The 17382-nt window shown below is 37.7% G+C and overlaps 1 protein-coding gene across 3 annotated transcripts in view; it reads right to left on the bottom strand.

The window, feature by feature from the left end:
- Nucleotides 1–1155: 1155 nt before the first annotated feature.
- Nucleotides 1156–17382, bottom strand: part of SLC9C2 (solute carrier family 9 member C2 (putative)) — a 105871-nt gene continuing 89644 nt past the window's right edge. For all 3 annotated transcript variants that reach the window (XM_056815560.1, XM_056815561.1, XM_056815559.1), the window contains 4 exons: nt 16466–16651; nt 11742–11850; nt 8724–8769; nt 1156–1601 (listed from right to left, as the gene is read on the bottom strand). In XM_056815560.1, the coding sequence (XP_056671538.1) occupies nt 8738–8769; nt 11742–11850; nt 16466–16651 (327 nt within the window). In that variant the 3' untranslated portion in view covers nt 1156–1601; nt 8724–8737. The remainder of the gene's footprint in view (nt 1602–8723; nt 8770–11741; nt 11851–16465; nt 16652–17382) is intronic.

Raw genomic sequence — 17382 nt, forward strand, 5'->3', positions numbered from 1 at the left:
TGCATTTAATGCTTAAACCTTGGTTTCCTCATCCCTAAAATGGGAGCATTAAAGTGAGTGGCTTCAGAGGGCCCTTCCGGCTCTTATATGAGCTTAAAATGGGCTCCCATTGGTGACTACCAACCAAAAATCCTTCCACGGTGTCATTCTCAGCATTTGTTACTGACGCTGCAAATGTGGCCGGCAGGGCTGTTCTGGGGACACTTTGAATTCAGCTGACAAAATCACCTTTTTCTGTTTCTGCACCTTTTTTTCTAACTTCCTCTTGGATTTCAACAGTAGCAAGATCTGGGACCACATAGATAGACAGGCAGCCACTGTTTGGGGATCCTTGGGATGTAGAACAGGAGCCATGGGGATGGAGGGTCTGGGAGGGCCATAAACACCCACAAAGTGGCTTCAAAGGCTCCTTCCTCCAGCACGGCCCAGGAGGCAGGAGGGGTGCCCTGTGAAGAGTTCTGACCGATCAGGGGAACCATAAATGATTTCTTAAAAGTGTACCCAAGCAGGAAAGGATGGGCGGCAATCTCCATGGCGAGAGAGAACCGGCCTCTCCTGACTTTGCCAAGGGCTCTTCTTGGGACCTCCTTCCTCCCTCGGCATCATGGGGAATGTTGTCCTTCCCCGCCAGCCCCGGCACTCCTCCATCAGCTCCTTCCCCACCCCTCTGTTTGGGAGGAAGGACTCAGCATTTCTTCCCCCACTTCTGGGGTACCTCCACCACCCCCACCTGCTCCCCTCTTTTTTCTTCCCGTTTCTATTTGTATCCTCAGTGCTAGGTCAGCACAGTTATGATGAGCATGTTATAACTTCATCCAATTGGAGAATGACTGCAACATATCCCAACTCACTGGTTTTAAAATCAAGTTAATCTTGAGGTGCCAAAGAAAAGGCTACGTGTTCCATTCTCAGCAGTTTCTGGAACCTTCTAAGGGCTTAGTGAAAGGCTGGGGCCTGCCTGTTTTTAAGGGACCCCCAAGTTGGGGGAGGAGGGTCTTTTAAGGACTAAAAATCAAGTTTCTTAAAGACTTATGTTAGTCCTTCCCATTTCCCTTTTGGTTTTTCACTATTAGAGCTCTGAACCGGTCCCTCTTTACAAGCAACACAAATCCTATTCAGAGGATTAGAACCATGAAAATCCAAATAGTCCAAATATTTGCATTTTTAATTGGCTTTACTCAAAAAATAAAAAAAAGTTACATTTTAAAATTAAAAGTTAAAATACTAAAAACTAAATATGTTAACCATCTAACTCTTTAAAGCTGCGTTTAGAAGCCAAGTTGATGTGACAGAAGTCCCTTCTAATACTAAATTAGGAAAACAGAACCAAAGAACTAAGGCTAGAAAAAGAGATTGCTAGCAGCGAGTCCAGGAATCAATGTCACAGCCACTGCTCATTACTGGACAATATGAACTCGTTTTTCTGAACTAACCATCACCATTCCTTCCCCAAAAAGCACGCAGCAGTGATTGGCTTCAGCAAATTCTAAGAAAACTCTTGAGAGAGACTTTTGGGCCATTGAATAGGGTAGTCTGTAGTAAGCAGAGGCAGAAAGCTCCAAGCAGCAGATTTATTTCCTTAAACGACTGGCTGGATTCATCTGCACAAAAAATAAGAGAAAAATGTTAAGACTGTGAATTTGCCTCCAAGAAGTGCAGCGTGGATAGTACAGGACTTAGAGGCAAGAAGACCTGAGTTTAAATCCTAGTATTTACTAGGTGTGAGCCAGTGCCCACTTTGAGCTGTATAATAGAATCCTACAAAGTAACGCATTTGAGTAATCAAGCCAGAATTCAAACTATAGGATGGTCCCCAAACTTGGCTCTTAAATGAGCTGTAGCTACAAATAGATTATGATTTTTTGTTCAGTCCCTTCCCTCCCTGTACCATTCTTGATTTCCTTGGGAAATAGACCCAGCCAAAGACCATGATTTGTAGTTTTATATCTAGGCATCATTCCAAATTGTTCTCCAAAATGGTTCCACCAGCACTATATTAGTGTCTCTACTTCTTCACATCCCCTCCATTCATTTTGTCCTATTACTTTAGCCAGTCTGCTGGGTTTAGAACCATGAAAATCCAAATAGTCCAAATATTTGCATTTTTAACCCCCACTGTTTTGGTTTGCCTGTCCCTAATCAGGAGAGATTTAGAGCATTTTCCCATATACCTACACATGGCTTTGCTTTCCTGGTCTCAAAATGATCTGTTTACATCTGTTGCCCATTTGTCAATCATTCCTATAAATTTGACAAATATATTTCTCAATATATTTTCTATGTGGGCCCTTTAAGAGATTGCCTATGAAAAATTGCCCCATATTTTCTGCTTTCCTTCTAGTCTTGGCAATATTTGTTTTATTTATGCAAAACCTTCAGTTTAACGTGTTCAAAATTATCCACTTCACATCTCGATACTCTCCATCTCCTGTTTATTCATAAATTCCTCTTCAATTCATAAATCTGATAGGTGGCATTTTCTCTGTTCTTTTAGTTTGTTTATAAGATCTCCTTTTATGTCTAGATCTTGTATCCATTTTGATTTTGTCTTAGTGAATGGTGTAGGGTACTGATTGGTCTAAACCTAGTTTCTGCCAAACTATTCTCCAGTTGTCCAAGTCATTTTTACCAAATGGTGATTTCTTATCCCAAAAGCCTGGATCTATATTTTTGTCAAATGCAAGGATAGTATAGGCTTTTATTACTGTTTGTTGTATGTCTATTCTGTTCCACTGATCTATTTCTTAGCCAGTACCAGTTTTCATAATTACTACTTTATAATACAGCTTAAAAGCCAATACTGCTAGACCTCCTTTCTTTACATTATTTTTCATTAAATTCTTTTGCAATTCTTCCAAACGAATTTTGTTATTTTTTTTCTAGCTCAAAATAATTTTTTGGTAATTTGATTGAAATGACATTAAATAAGATTAAGTAGGATTGTCTTTTTAATTATGTTGGCTTTGCTCATCCACGAATAATTGATATTTCTCCAATTGTCTATGTCTGACAAACAAATTTTAGATTTGTGTAAAAAGTTTTATAATTATGTTCATGAAGATCCTGGGTTTGTTGTGGTAGGTATGCTCCCAGGTATTTGATTCTATCTGTGGTTATTTTAAGCATTTCTATCTTATTTTGCAGAATTTTGTTAGTAATGGATAAAAATGCTGGTGATTTATATGGATTTATTTTATATCTTGCCACTTATTTATCTCTAGGATTTTCCACATATACCACCATATCATCAGCAAAAATAAATAATTTAGATAATAGATAATTTTATATAACCTTTATCCATTTTGATTCCTTCAATTTCTTTTTCTCTTATTGCTATTGTTAGCATTTCTAGTACTGTGTAAAATAATATTGGTGACAATAGGCATTTTTTTTTTTACTCCTGATCTTATTGGGAAGGCTTTTAGCTTATCCCCAAAACAGCTAATATTTGCTGATGGGCTTAGGTAGATCCTTCATAGTATTTTAAGAAAAACTCCGTTGTTTTTAATAGGAATGAGTATTATATTTTGTCAAAGGCATTTTCTACAAATATTAATATCATATGGTTTTATTAAAACTTTTGTTATTAATAAGATCAACTATGTTGATAGTTTTCCTTATATTAAACCAACCCTGCATTCCTGGTATCAGTCCTGTTTGGTCCCAATGTTTGTGATGTATTGTTGTAGTCTCCTTTCTAGTATTTTATTTAGGTTTTTTGCATCTATACTCATTAATGCAATTGGTCTATAATTTTGTCTGTTTTTGCTCTTCCTGGTTCAGTACCAGTACCAAATTTGTTTCATAAAAGGAGTTTGCTAAAACTCCCTTTTTTACATATTATTTCACATAATTTAGTATTGGAATTATTTGATCATTTCATGTTTGGTAGAATTCACTTGTGAGTCCATCTGGTCTTGGAACTTTTGATTTTAGGAGGCTCATTTATGGACTGTTCGATTTATTTTTAACCCTAAGATAGGCTTATTTATATATTCTATTTCTTCCTCTTATAGTGTAAGCAGTTTATATTTTTAAAGTATTTTTCCTTTCACTTATTGTTAAATTCATTGGCATATAATTGAGCAGAATAATTCCTAATAATTGCTTCAATTTTATCTTCATTGGTGGTATATTCGTTCTTTTCATCTTTAATGCTACTGATTTGGGTTTTTCTATCTTTTTAAAAATTAGATTGATATAGTTTATTTTGTTTATTTTTTCTTACTACCAACTCCATAGACTTCCTTATTAATTCAATACTTTTCTTACATTCATTTTAATCAGTTTCACCTTTTAAGTTTTAGGATTTTTAGTGTGGTGTTTGGGGAATTTCTAATTTGTTTGTTTTCTAGGATTTTTTATTGCATTCCCAACTTATTGACCTATTCTTTCTCTATTTTTTTAATATAATCATTTAGAGATGTAAATTTTCCCCTAATTACTGTTTTTGCTTATGTGAAGGAAATTGTTGACTGGATTTTGGTCACCAGGATAGAATAGAAGCTTTGGTGCCCCTTGTACCCAGCCAGAAAAGGCAGCAATAGAGATAAGAGATCATGAGACAGGGGGCAGGCTGGATATCCCCTTCAGGCAAAATAGAAAGTCCAGAGTTTGCTCCTGAGGCATGAACTGTGAGAATCAGTGGGTAGAGGAAAAACTTTGGCAAACTAAGGCAAAAGTGGATTTGGTTAGGGAGCTCATGGAGTGGCTACAGAATAGCAAGACAAATGGAGCAGCAAGGAAAGTTCTCTCATTTTCTCTCCCTCTCCCCTTTTCCCCTACACCTTTCTGATTAAATAAAATAATGAAATCCATGGCCAGTCTCACAATTTTAATCTAAACATGCTGTATCTCAAAAAGTTTTGATATACTACCTCATTATTATCATTCTCTGTAATGAAATCATTTCTTGTTCCAATCTTGTTCTTTAACCCACTCATTCTTTAAGATTTAAATTATTTAGTCTACAATGAATTTTTACTTTGTGAAGTTTCCAAGGATCTTCATATACAATTTTTTTATTGCATTATGACCTTAAAATCAATGTTTCTGCTTTCTACATTTAACTATAATGTTTTTGTGCACTAATAGGTGGTTAGTTTTTGTAAAAGTACCACATTCCACTGAGAAGTATATTTTTTTCTATTCCCATTCAATTCTCTCCAGAGATCATATTTAATTTATCTAAGATCCTATTTGCCTTTCTATTCATTTTTTGGTTAGATTTCTCAAGTTTGGAGAGGAGAAAATTGAGGTTCCCCACTAATATTGTTTTGTTAGTTATTTACATCTGTAACTCTTTTAGCTTTTCCTTTAAAAATTTGGATGCTATAACATTTGGTACATATCAGTTTAATATTGTTATTGCTTCATTATGTATGGTTGTTTTTAATATAAGTTCCCTAATTATCTCTTGATTATATCTATTTTAGCTTTAACTTTGTCCGAGATCATAATTGCTACTCTTTTTTTTTTATCAGCTGAGGCATATATTCTGTTCTAGTCCATTATTTTCACTCTGTGTGTATCTCATTTTTAAGTGAGTTTCTAGTAAGCTGCAGATTGTCGAATTTTGGTTTTGATCTTTCTGCTATTTCCATTTAAAGGATGAATTTATACCATTCATGTTCAAAGTTATAATTACTAGTTGGATATTTCCCTACATTCTATTTTCTCCTCACTATTTGTCCTTCTCTTCCTCTCCTTTTGCCATATCCATCCTCAAAAGTTCAATTTCTTTTGTCCACTCCCTATCCAATTCACACACTTTCTTCGAACTCCTCCCTTATTCTCTCCCCCTTGCACCCCAGATCTAAGTCAGTCCATTCTTTTGTGGTTCCCTCCCTTGTCCCTTCCCCCTTACCTCCTAGTTCTTATTCTCTCTCCTTCCAAAAGACCCTTCCTTATCCTCCCACCCTGCCCTTTTATTTCCAGATACAAATTTCCTTCTAAAAATCTCTTATCCTGCCCTGAGAGAACCTCCCTTCTCCTCTCACCTTGCTCTCCTATTTCTTGTTAGGTACTCTCTACCTAGGAAGGTACTCTCTTCTAAATCCCCTTGACTTCTCTCTTAATCTACACTCCCTTCTCTCAGCCCCTTAGTCCTTAAAGGGTCTCTTAGTTCCTCCCTTATCCTATCACCTCACCCTCCTATTTCTCTGCAAGTTAAAAGGACTTTTACCCTTCTAGTTGTATATATTGTTCCCTCTTTAACCCAGATCTAATGAGGATAGGGTTCTAGTACTTCCAGCCTTCCACCCTTCCTCCCCTTTTCTGTGAGTTCTTCCACTCATGTCTCTTTTCTATGAGATGTTTGTTCCATTTTACTTCTTCCTGCCCTGTCTTATTATTTTTAGCTCACTCCATTATATTCAACTTGACCTTAAGTCTTCTATCTATATGTGCATTTTCAGACTACCTAAGAAATTATGTCATTCTTAAGGATTATGAGTAACATTTTCTGAAATATAAAGTAAACAATTTGATCTTGTTGGGTCCCTTCTATTGAGTCTTTCTTTTTTTTTACCTTCTTGTGATTCTTGTAGATGGAATTTTCTACTGAGTTCTGGTTTTTATCCCAAGAATTGTTGAAATCCATTTAGTTTGTTAAATATCCATTTTCCACTTGTATAATTATGCTCAATTTTGCTGGGTATGTTATTCTTGAATTTAAACCCAGCTCCTTTGCTCTTCAAAATATTGTTCCATGCTCTTTGTTCTTTTAATGTAGAAGCTACTAAGTCTTGCTATTCTGACTATATTGCCACTGTATTTAAATTTATTTTTTCTTGTTGCCTCTAGTATTTTCTCCTTAACCTAGGAGTTATGGAACTTAGCAATGAATATCCTGTGCATTTTCATCTTGGGCTCTCTTTGTGGTGGTAATCCATGGATTATTTCATTTTATATTTTACCCTCTAGTTCTAGGTAAATACTAGGCAGTTTTCCTTAATGGTTTCTTAAAGTATAGAGTCTAAATTTTTTTTTTACCTAGAATTTTTTTATCATAACTTTCTAATAGTCAAATAATTCTTATATTAGTTCTACTTGATCCTAGTTTTCAGGTTATTAGTTTTTATAGTAATGATTCATATTCTCTTCTACTTTTTCTTTTGATTTTGCTTTGTTATTCCTTATTGACTTAGGAATTCCAACTGTAATTAAAAAAATTTTTTTTCTTGCATTGCTTTTATTCATTTATTTTTTATATTTTCCTCAACCTCTCTCATTTGTTTTTTGAAATCTTTTTAAAGCTCTTCCAAAAATTCTTTTTGGGCTTGTGATCATCTGGTGTTTTTATTGATGTTTTAACTTTGCTCTCCTCTGAATTTGAACCCAGTCTACTCTGTCCCCATAACAGCTATCTTTATTATAGTAGGGTTTTTTCTCTTGGGCTTACTCATTTTTTTCCAATTTTTGTGGTTAAACCAATAGACTTAACTATTAGATTTTTGTTTGAGTTGAGTTCTGTTCCCAGTGTATGGAAGAGTGATAGCTCAGGTTTCAGGATTTTTTGTGTTTGTCATTTCCTGGGCCCTACTTAGTTCTGATTTTTAGAATCCAAGGCCAGATGTAGTCTCTGCCCCACCCCCTCAAAGCCCAGTCAGTGATTGACCTCAGGTGCTCCGCTAGATCTGTTCCCCCCCAGCTCGCCCCTTCAGTTCTGCCTGTTCCCCTAGGAGGGCAGCTGGGGACTCCCCTTTTCTGTGGGTGACCACAACGGGCAGGGTCCCAGCCCCTCAACAGCCGCACTCACGGGTGTGTGCTCCTTTGCTGCTCCTCAGCCCCTCTGGTCAGAACCTGGGACAGAGCCTCTATCTGGTCAGTGCAGCTGAGTCCCTGCAGTCCTCCCCTGCTCAGCAGTCAACCCCCTGGTTGCTCTGCTTCCCCCTCAACGCTTTTCCATCTTTGCTGCTTTTAGCATTGACTCTGTGGAATTATTTCTGGTGGTGGAGGAGTTTGGAGGGCATGGCAGCCTCGCGCCCTGCTCTGCCATCTTCCCACCCGAAGCACTCTTTAGCTCTGAATTTTGTTCAAAGTGCGTGCATCAAGCCTTCACCAGGACTAACCCAGTCCCAGTGTTTGTGGCCAACTAACAGAGGCTGAAGGACCCCCCCAGCCAGCCCAGGAAAGGGGGAGCCTCACTCAGGAAGGCCCCATTTGGGTTACAGAGCTCTTCCTTTGTATGCCAGTTGGGGCAGTCCGGGCTTCTTAACAAGAGGCAGGCGTCTGGCCTGGACATCTCAGCATAGCTGTTCTGGATGTCTGGCTGGACGTCGTCTGGAAGTTCAGCTCCTTACCCGGTGGGATCGAAGCCTTCCTGACCGTCCTATTCGGCATTATTACAACTTAAAGACCCACACACGTCCTTATTATATCTTAAATATCCAAAGCTACGTCCCTATTAATGACTTAAAGACAAATGTCAGAAGAGAGATGTTAGGTGAACAGCACTCCAATCTTTGCCACCGATTTTTGTTTTTAACGTGAATTTGAATTTAAAAATTCCCTTCCAAATGAACCCTTCATACATATATATATATATATTAATATATATCTGCTTTTAGAATTTAAACCTCTCCAATGTTTAAGCTAACATGGCATCTCATTTTAAAACAATTTAGATGTGTCTCTTCATAGCTCCAAATGTTTTCTATAGGATTTTTGTAGCGGATCCCTTGCATAATGAACAGAAAAGAATCAAGTTAAACTGAGCTCACCCGTTCCTCTTTTCTTAACCGTCTGCATATTTTTTGGTATAATACGCTGAGGAAAAAAGAATAGCATTGTTAAGTAGGCTAGTCAACACGTGTAAGATAGATTAAGCATTTCTCGGCAAAACGTTGCCATGCGGTAGGTCAGAGAGGGCTTCCTTCGGCCCCGTCTACAATCGCTTTGGGATTGTAGAGCCAGAATGGGGATGGCAGAGCTAGAGACTCAGCAACTCGTCCCTAGTCATTCTCTGTGAGACAGCTCTGGAGCTGGAGTCAGGAAAACCTTGTTCAGTCCCACCTGGGCGCAGGCCTCAACCTCTGCCCTCAACTTCTGCTTCCTCATTTGTCAACATGGAAACGAGAGCGTCTTCCTCACGGGACTGGGGTCACAGGGGGAAGGGCCCGATCCAGCATGCACCTGAAAGCACTATGCGAAGCCCTGTAGCTTTTATTATTACTACATCTAGCAAGGGGCCAACCCAAGACCCAAAGCGAGCTTTCTGACTCCAAATCCGGGTCTTTGGTCACTATTCCCATCTGCTTCTAAATGGGTAATTCTGATTTTTACACATATATATATTTCCATCTGCTTCTAAATGGATAATTCTGGTTTATAAATATATATATATATATATATATAAAATATGTGTGTATGTACATATATGTATATATGCATGTTTATTGAATTATTAAATTGAATTTATTAAGTTGAATCCTGGACTTCTGACCTTTATTTCCTCCAAATATCCAATCAGTTGCCAAATCTTTTTTTTTTTTTAAACCCTTCCCTTCCCTCTTGGGATCAATACTGTGTATTGGTTCCAAGGCAGAAGAGTGGTAAGGGCTAGGCAATGGGGGTCAAGTGACTTGCCCAGGGTCACACCAAATCTTTCTATTTCCACAAACTCTTGCATCGATTGCTTCTTCTCCATGCACAGAGGCTCCTCCATGGTCCAGGCCTTCATCACCTCTTGACTAGACCATTGCGATAACTTCATGCTTGGTTTCCAATTTTAATCCATCCTCAACACGACCACCAAAGTGATCTTCTGCACGCTCAGACCTGACCTTGACTTTTGGTCTGCTCAGTAAACTCTAGTGACTCCTTATTACTTTTAGGATTTTATCAAAGCTTTTTCACAAATTTTATCCTAACCAACCTTTTCCATTTTATTTCCTATGAGCTGTGTAACAGTTAAAATTAGTTTCTCTGCCAAAAGTATTGTAATTTTATGAGGTTTATTAAAGATTAAGAAATAAAGAAAATACAAAATAAGAAAAGCACGTGTCTAGGAGGGCTGAAAAGCCCATTCACAGCCACTTACTCTACATCTTGAGAGATGCGTGTGCTTAGAAGCGGAAGCAGGGAGAGGGCTGAAGTAGGCAGAGAGTGAGTTTAAATACAAATTTAAACAAATTTAAAATACAAAAAGGTGAGGACTCAGGGTGATATTATAGGGGATTTTGGGAACTACCAAGGACTTCTGGGAATTGAAGTCTGGGGTTCAAATCTCCATTTTACAGCTGAAATGACAGTCCTTTCTCTTCCTCAACCAGGACCCTCAATTTTCTCCCTTCTTGCCTTTACACTTGCCAAAATGCACTCCCTCTTCACCTCTTGTGACTCTTAGAATTCCTACTTTCCTTCAAGACTCAGTTGAAACTCATCTCCTGCATGAAGCTTTTCCCATTTGATGAAGATTCTGATGCTCCCAAATGACCTTGTATTTATTTTTTAAATGTACAGATTGTCTCCCCCAATAGAATGTGAGCTCTTCAAGGGCCAGCACCTGAGGATGCTTTTGTCTTTGTAACCCCACTTAATGAATTTGTATTGATTGGATAAAGCCAGCAGTTGAAAGGCTCTGTACACCCCAAGTTCAAGAAGGGGCAGCTGAAGAGGTCTTAATTAAGTCCTTTCAACTGCGTAGCTTTCTTCCAGGGAAATCGAATTGATTGCTAGATGCTGCCAGAGAATTAGTATGTAGGCTCCAGAAGTCAAAAGGCTTTGGGGGGTGAGGGGGGGTGGGGAGAGAGAAACCAAACTGAGAGAAAGGAAAAAGAATTTGTGAAGTCAGGGCAAGTCCAGAGTCCAAAGTATGCCCAAGGTAGGACAGTGAAAAGGGTCCAAGATGTTGACATTGGAATAGTGAGAGGCAAGTAATTACGGAAGATGCGTTTGAAGATTTAACTATATTTTGCAGGTCCCAAATTGACTTCCTTTTTATCCTTAAAGGACATCTTTTTGTCCAGCTTCTGACATCAGCATTACACCATCCCTAACCATGACATCCTAGAGGCCCCCATTATCACCTTTATCCTACAGGTAGTAACCTATTTCACTCCTCCTCTGGCTTAAAAGATCAGAGCAATTAAGACTATAAGATCTTGGGGGCAGCTGGGTGGCTCAGTGGATTGAGAACCAGGCCTAGAGATGGAAGGTCCTGGGTTCAAATCTGGCCTCAGACACTTCCCAGCTGTGTGACCCTGGGCAAGTCACTTGACCCCCATTGCCTAGCCCTTACCACTCTTCTGCCTTGGAGCCAATACACAGTATTGACTCCAAGACATAAGGTAAGGGTTTAAAAATAAAAAAGACTATAAGATCTCCCTCCTTGTTTTCATCTTGTGTATGCCAAGGACGCTACTTCCTCCCAGAACTCACTGTCTCTGCCCACGTAGATGAGTGAAAAAGACTGAACTGCTGAAAACTGCTAGAAGAAGAGGAAATATGAAGTCACCCAAGCTTCACGGTGGAAATGAAATGAACAGCAAGAAAAAAAATACATCTCCAATAGAGGTACAAACTTTCCAATAGGGCTACTGTGTCTTTCTCCCTAGGAGCCAAGCTTTAAAACAAGGCTGTTCCTCCTAGGAGAATGGCAGTCGCCTGTGGCAGAAAGGCAAAAAGCCTCCTTTATCTTATCCTCAACCCAGATGGACAAATACAGAATACAAAAATCCTCCAAATTTCTTTGCTTAGAATTAAAAGTAAAGTTTACATGAATTAAAGTCCCTCCTTACCGAATTTCCCAGAATCATAGTACTCCTCCTTGTCTGAACTTTTCCCCTTCCTAGTAGCATTTTCTTTTTGTATGATCAGCAGTTTATTTATATTAGAGGTACCTTGAATCTGAAAGATAAAGAGTCAAAATTAACCCCAACAGCAGTAAGTCATCTCTATGCAATCTTAATTTCAGTAATATTGTTCCGTACTTAATTCGAGAGCCTGAGACCATTTTTATTTGGCTAACTCAATTTTCCTCCATTTACTTTTTAATCATTTTAGCAAGCAATTAATCAATTTTTTTAAACCCTTACCTTCTGTCTTGGAATCAATACTATGTATTGGCTCCAAGGCAGAAGAGTGGTAAGGGCTAGGCAATGGGGGTTAAGTGACTTGCCCTGGGTCACACAGCTTAGATGTGTCAGAGGCCAGATTTGAACCTAGGATCTCCTGTCTTTAGGCCTGGCTCTCAATCCACTGAGCTAACCAGCTGCCCCCAATTTTGTTATTTCAAAGAAACCATCATTAGTGTTGTTTATTAGTTCAGTAGTCTTTTTTGTGTTCTGAATGACCTGTTTCCTTTCTAATTTCAAAAATTTTTGTCATTTGCAATAACTTTGGATTTGTTAATTTTCTATTTTTTATTTCAAATTCAGTACATTTATCTTCTATTTTTCTATTTTATTTAACTATGTTCTTGGGAATAACTTCATCTAGGAAGCGCTTTAGTTACAAATTGGAAATTTTGTGCATTGTCTTATCAATGCCATTCTCTTATTTCTATGATTTGTTTTTCATCTCACTCATTTTTCAAGATGTCATCATTAAACATTCACTTATCACTCTCTTTTGCTGGTACTCACTAAATTATTTAACATTCCCATTGCATTATGATCTTTAAAGGATGTATTTTTTTAAGAATTTCATTGTCATTTCTTTGTGTCTTAGCACATAGTCTATTTTTGTAATGTAAAAAAAGTTTACAATCTTTATTATAGTTTCCTGTCAGACACTAGAAGCTTTCACAGTAAACAATGGAGTAAAATAAGGATGTCCTTTTCCCCCCACAATTAGTTGAAAAGGTTCTAGAAATATTTCTAATAGAAATAAGGTAAGAGAAAAAAATTAAAGATATGAATACAGATAAAGGACAGGCAAAACTATCCCTATTTGCTGATGACATGCTAGATTATTTAGAAAATTCTGAATAATTGGCAAATAAGCTGATGGCTAATAAATAGCATCAAGAAAGCATGATTCAAAATGAATACACAAAAAATACACAAAAATCAACACATTTTCTACATTGTAATAATGAAATCCATGAAGAAATATTCGAAAAGGAAATCTCATTTAAAAAAAACTACAGAATGCATAAGAATCTGGGAAACCATCTACCGAAGTTCCCTCAGGATCCGCATAAATGCAATTACACAACACTATACTTCTGGGGTATATGGCCAATAAGTAGAGGGGAGACATTTTCTCCAAACTTCGTGAAGTCTCAAAACTCCAACCTGAGAATGATATGCAAGAAGTCGTCATGGCAGCTGTCTCCAGAGAAGACACTAAGAATCAGTCTAATGAGGCAACCCTCTCATGATGAATCACAGGATGTAGGGAAAAAGGATAATATGAGGTAAGAAGTAAAACGCTCTTTTAAAACATGACTTTTAAAAACTGGAGAAATATTGAATGTTCATGACTGTGCTATACCAATATGATAAGAGGATGGACACTGGATTTCAGAGTTAGTGCTTTAACAATCAAACTAACAAACTTTGTAGAGCTAGACAAAATAAAAACAAAATTCATTTTATTTATTTATTTTTTTTTTAATTTTAAACATTATTTTATTTGGTCGTTTTCATACATTATTCACTGGAAACAAAGATCATTTTCTTTTCCTCCCCGCCCCCCCCCCCCCCACCACCTTTCCCTCTCCCATTGCCAACGCATGATTCCACTGGTTATCACATGTGTTCTTGACTCTAACCCATTTCCCTGTTGTTGGAATTTGCATTATAGTGTTCAAAATTCATTTTGAGAAACAAAAGTTCTAGGATCCCAAGGGAGACAATAAAATAAAGAAGGAATGAAGGGGGAATGATTCTTTCTAACCACAAATTATACTATAAACTAGAAGTCATCAAAACTATTTGGTACTGGTTTAAAAAATAGGTATATCAATGGAATTGTATTGGAATCAATTCTTCGATAGCCTAAAGAGATAAATCACATGGGTAAGAACATCTTATTTGACAAAAACTAAAATTAGAAAGCAGCTTGGCAGAAATTGGTTTAAAACAAATTCTCCCACAATAAATTCTAATGGATTTATGGCATGAATATTAAAGGTCACACCATAAAAACAATTTTTTTAATCCAGAGACAAACTTATGTACCTTTCACAACAATGGAGATTTTTAACCATATGAGAGTAATTATGTTCCGGGCACTCTACTAAGCATTTCAAATATAAAAGAGATAATTTTTATTCTATGACATTAAAAAGTGTTGGGTTTTTTTAAACCCTTACCTTCAGTCTTGGAGTCAATACTGTGTATTGGCTCCAAGGCAGAAGAGTGGTACGGGCTACGCAATGGGGGTCAAGTGACTTGCCCAGGGTCACACAGCTGGGAAGTGTCTGAGGCCAGATTTGAATCCAGGACCTCCCGTCTCTAGGCCTGACTCTCAATCCACTGAGCCACCCAGCTGCCCCCATTAAAAAGATTTTTCAGGAACAAATTAATCAAGATAAGTGAGGAAACAATCAATGGGTCAAAAAATATTTTTTTGCATTGGATACCTCCCATAATCTTCTAATATCCAAAAAATATACGGGACTAATGAAAATATATAAATGACCAAGAACCATTTGCCAATGAAGATAAGTGGTCAAAAGATGTCAATAATTCTTTTCAAAAGATATAAACAATTTTTCTCAAAAGAATGATAAACTATTAATAACCACATAAAATTGTTTCAAATGACTACTAAGAAAAATACAAAGAAAAACAACTTATTAAGAAACTCGGAAAAAGTGACAAAAGGTGGAAATAGTTAATATTTGAGAGGTTCTGGAAATTCAAGCATACTGACAGACTGCTGGTTAAACTATGAACTGGTCCAACCACCATAGAAAGCAGAGTGGAATTATGTTAAGGACTAAAATGTCCATACCCTTTGATCGATGCATCACTCTTCTGGAAATATTTTGCAGTGACAGGGAGATAGAAGGAAAGACCCCATACACACCAAAATAATCCTAAGGTACTTTTCCCCCCACTATAGCAAAGAACTAGAAAACAAAAGAAACGTCTAGCAATTGAGTCATATATAAAGAAATTGTGGTCCTTGAATATAACAGAACTGTGTAAGAGTTCAGGGCAGCTAGGTCTGGATTTGGGAGGATCTCACTTCCTAGATGTATGCCCCTAGGCAAGTCACTTAAATCCAACTGCATAATCCTTACCACTCTTCAGACTTAGAATTCATACTAAGATAGAAAGTAAGGGTTTAAACCTATGTAAGAAATGATGATTCTAATGAATACAAAAAGATCTGATGCAAAGTGAAATAAGAGGAAGCAGAGAAACATAAACACAGTGTTAATGGAAAGACCAAAAAATGAACTAAATCTTTGCAATTCCAACAACCAAGGTTGGATCTGAAGAAGGGATAGGAGGCTTCGTCCATCCTTTCTTTGCAGTGGTGAGGACTGGAGGTGAAACTCATTCCTTATCTTCTCAAAATTGACAGTTTTAGTTAGAATTATTTCTCTTTCTTTTTCTTATTCTTTCTTACAAGGAATGGTTCTCTATGAGGGAGAAGGAACGGAGATGTTTGTAAAGGATGGAACCTTTTTCATATATATATGAAATATATATATTTTAATATGGAACCTTTTTTCATATATATATATATATATATATATGAAAAAAAGGTTCCATCCATTCCAAGATAAGACTTTTGTCAAAGAAAAAAAAATCACACCCTTACCAAACTGACCAAGGCCACCATTCTCAGAGCCACTGGCTTTGGCCCTGACCTCTTCTCATGGGTAAATGCAAGGCTTTAACGGTTTAAAAATGATTATGATGTTGTCATCCGTGACTAAATCAGTCAATATTTATTCCTATGATTTTTTTGTATTTGTACAATTTTTGCATTTCTATATCCACTACTGGGCTGCAAGATGGTGTAGAGAGGATAGAGACACGGCCTCAAAGTCAGGAAAACCTGGTTCGAGTCTTGCCTTGGACATAGATCCTGGGTAACCACTTAAGCTCTTAGTGCTCTGGGCAACTCTCTCAGATTGTAAATTTGGGTGAAGATTTTGACCTGCGTTTGTAAGGAGTTTCCTTACTCTGCAGTTCCCTAGGCTGATGAAACCATGGGTCTAGACCCCAATCCCTGCCACAGGAGATATGGATGGATGGATGGATGGATGGACGGATGGACGGATGGATGGATGGACGGATGGATGGATGGACAGATGGATAGATGGACGGACAGACGGATGGATGGATGGATGGCATGCTTATCATATGTGTGTGTATATATATATATATATTAAAGGGACTATAGGATCTAGGTTTTTGAGGTGAAGCTATATTATTTTTTAGTACTAGAGGTAGAATATACAAGTTATTTTTTAAAGAATCCTGATACAATTTGTGGAAAACCAGCAGAGAATAATAAGGCACAAACTTGGCATGCCGGGAATCATGCTTCTCACCTGAAAACACGTTGAAGGTATTCGGCTGGGAGCAAAATGTTGTTCATCAGTCGCAACATTCAACACGCTTCCATATACAATGAGGACGTGGAGCATCGTGTCGTTGTAAATAGTGAGCTCACTGTATCTTGATAAATTTTCCAAATAGGCATTATTCTTTTCCAAACAACGCTGATACGTTAATTCCTAAAAACAAATTATATAAATAACATCATCTGCCTCCTGGTTTTCCTCATGCCTGGGTCCTTCTCCCTGCTCATCTTCACTTCTCTGCTTCCCTCACTCCTTTCCTTCAAATCTTGGCTGAAGAGGCAGCTAGGTAGAACAATGGGAGACAGTGGCTAGGGTGCCATGTCTGGAGGCAGAAGGACCTGGGTTCAAATGTGGTCACAGATAGGTCCCAGCTCTGTGACCCTGGGTAAGACATTTGATCCCAATTTCCCAGCTCTCAATGCTCTTCTGCCTTAGAATTTATACTCAGCATCTAAATAGATTCTAAGACAGAAGGTAAGAGTTAAAAAAAAAAAAACCCTTAGCTAAGTCCTACATCCTATAATAATTGTCCTCCTTAATGTTAGTGCCTCCCTTCTGAGACTACCTCCAATTTAACCTGATGGTGTCCTGTTTGCATGTTTTCCCCCATCAGACTGTGAGCTCCTCAAGATTTTGTATCTCCAGGGCTTAGTATAATTCAGTAATTGGTGCTTAATCAATATTTATTGATCTGACTTAAATGACGTGACTACCACATTATTTAATTAAGAGGAAATCTTGCCCCACTAATCTGTGGGCATCCATAATGATCACGTGAGCAATGTGAACCAGGGAACAGTTAACAATATTTAGGCTTTCCAAAAGTCTTTGACAATATTCCGCTGCAAAGGCTGCTTTAAAGGCTCCTGTGAGTTTGGGCAGAA

This window comes from Monodelphis domestica, chromosome 2 (assembly GCF_027887165.1).
Source record: "Monodelphis domestica isolate mMonDom1 chromosome 2, mMonDom1.pri, whole genome shotgun sequence".
Classification (NCBI taxonomy): Eukaryota; Metazoa; Chordata; class Mammalia; order Didelphimorphia; family Didelphidae; genus Monodelphis; species Monodelphis domestica.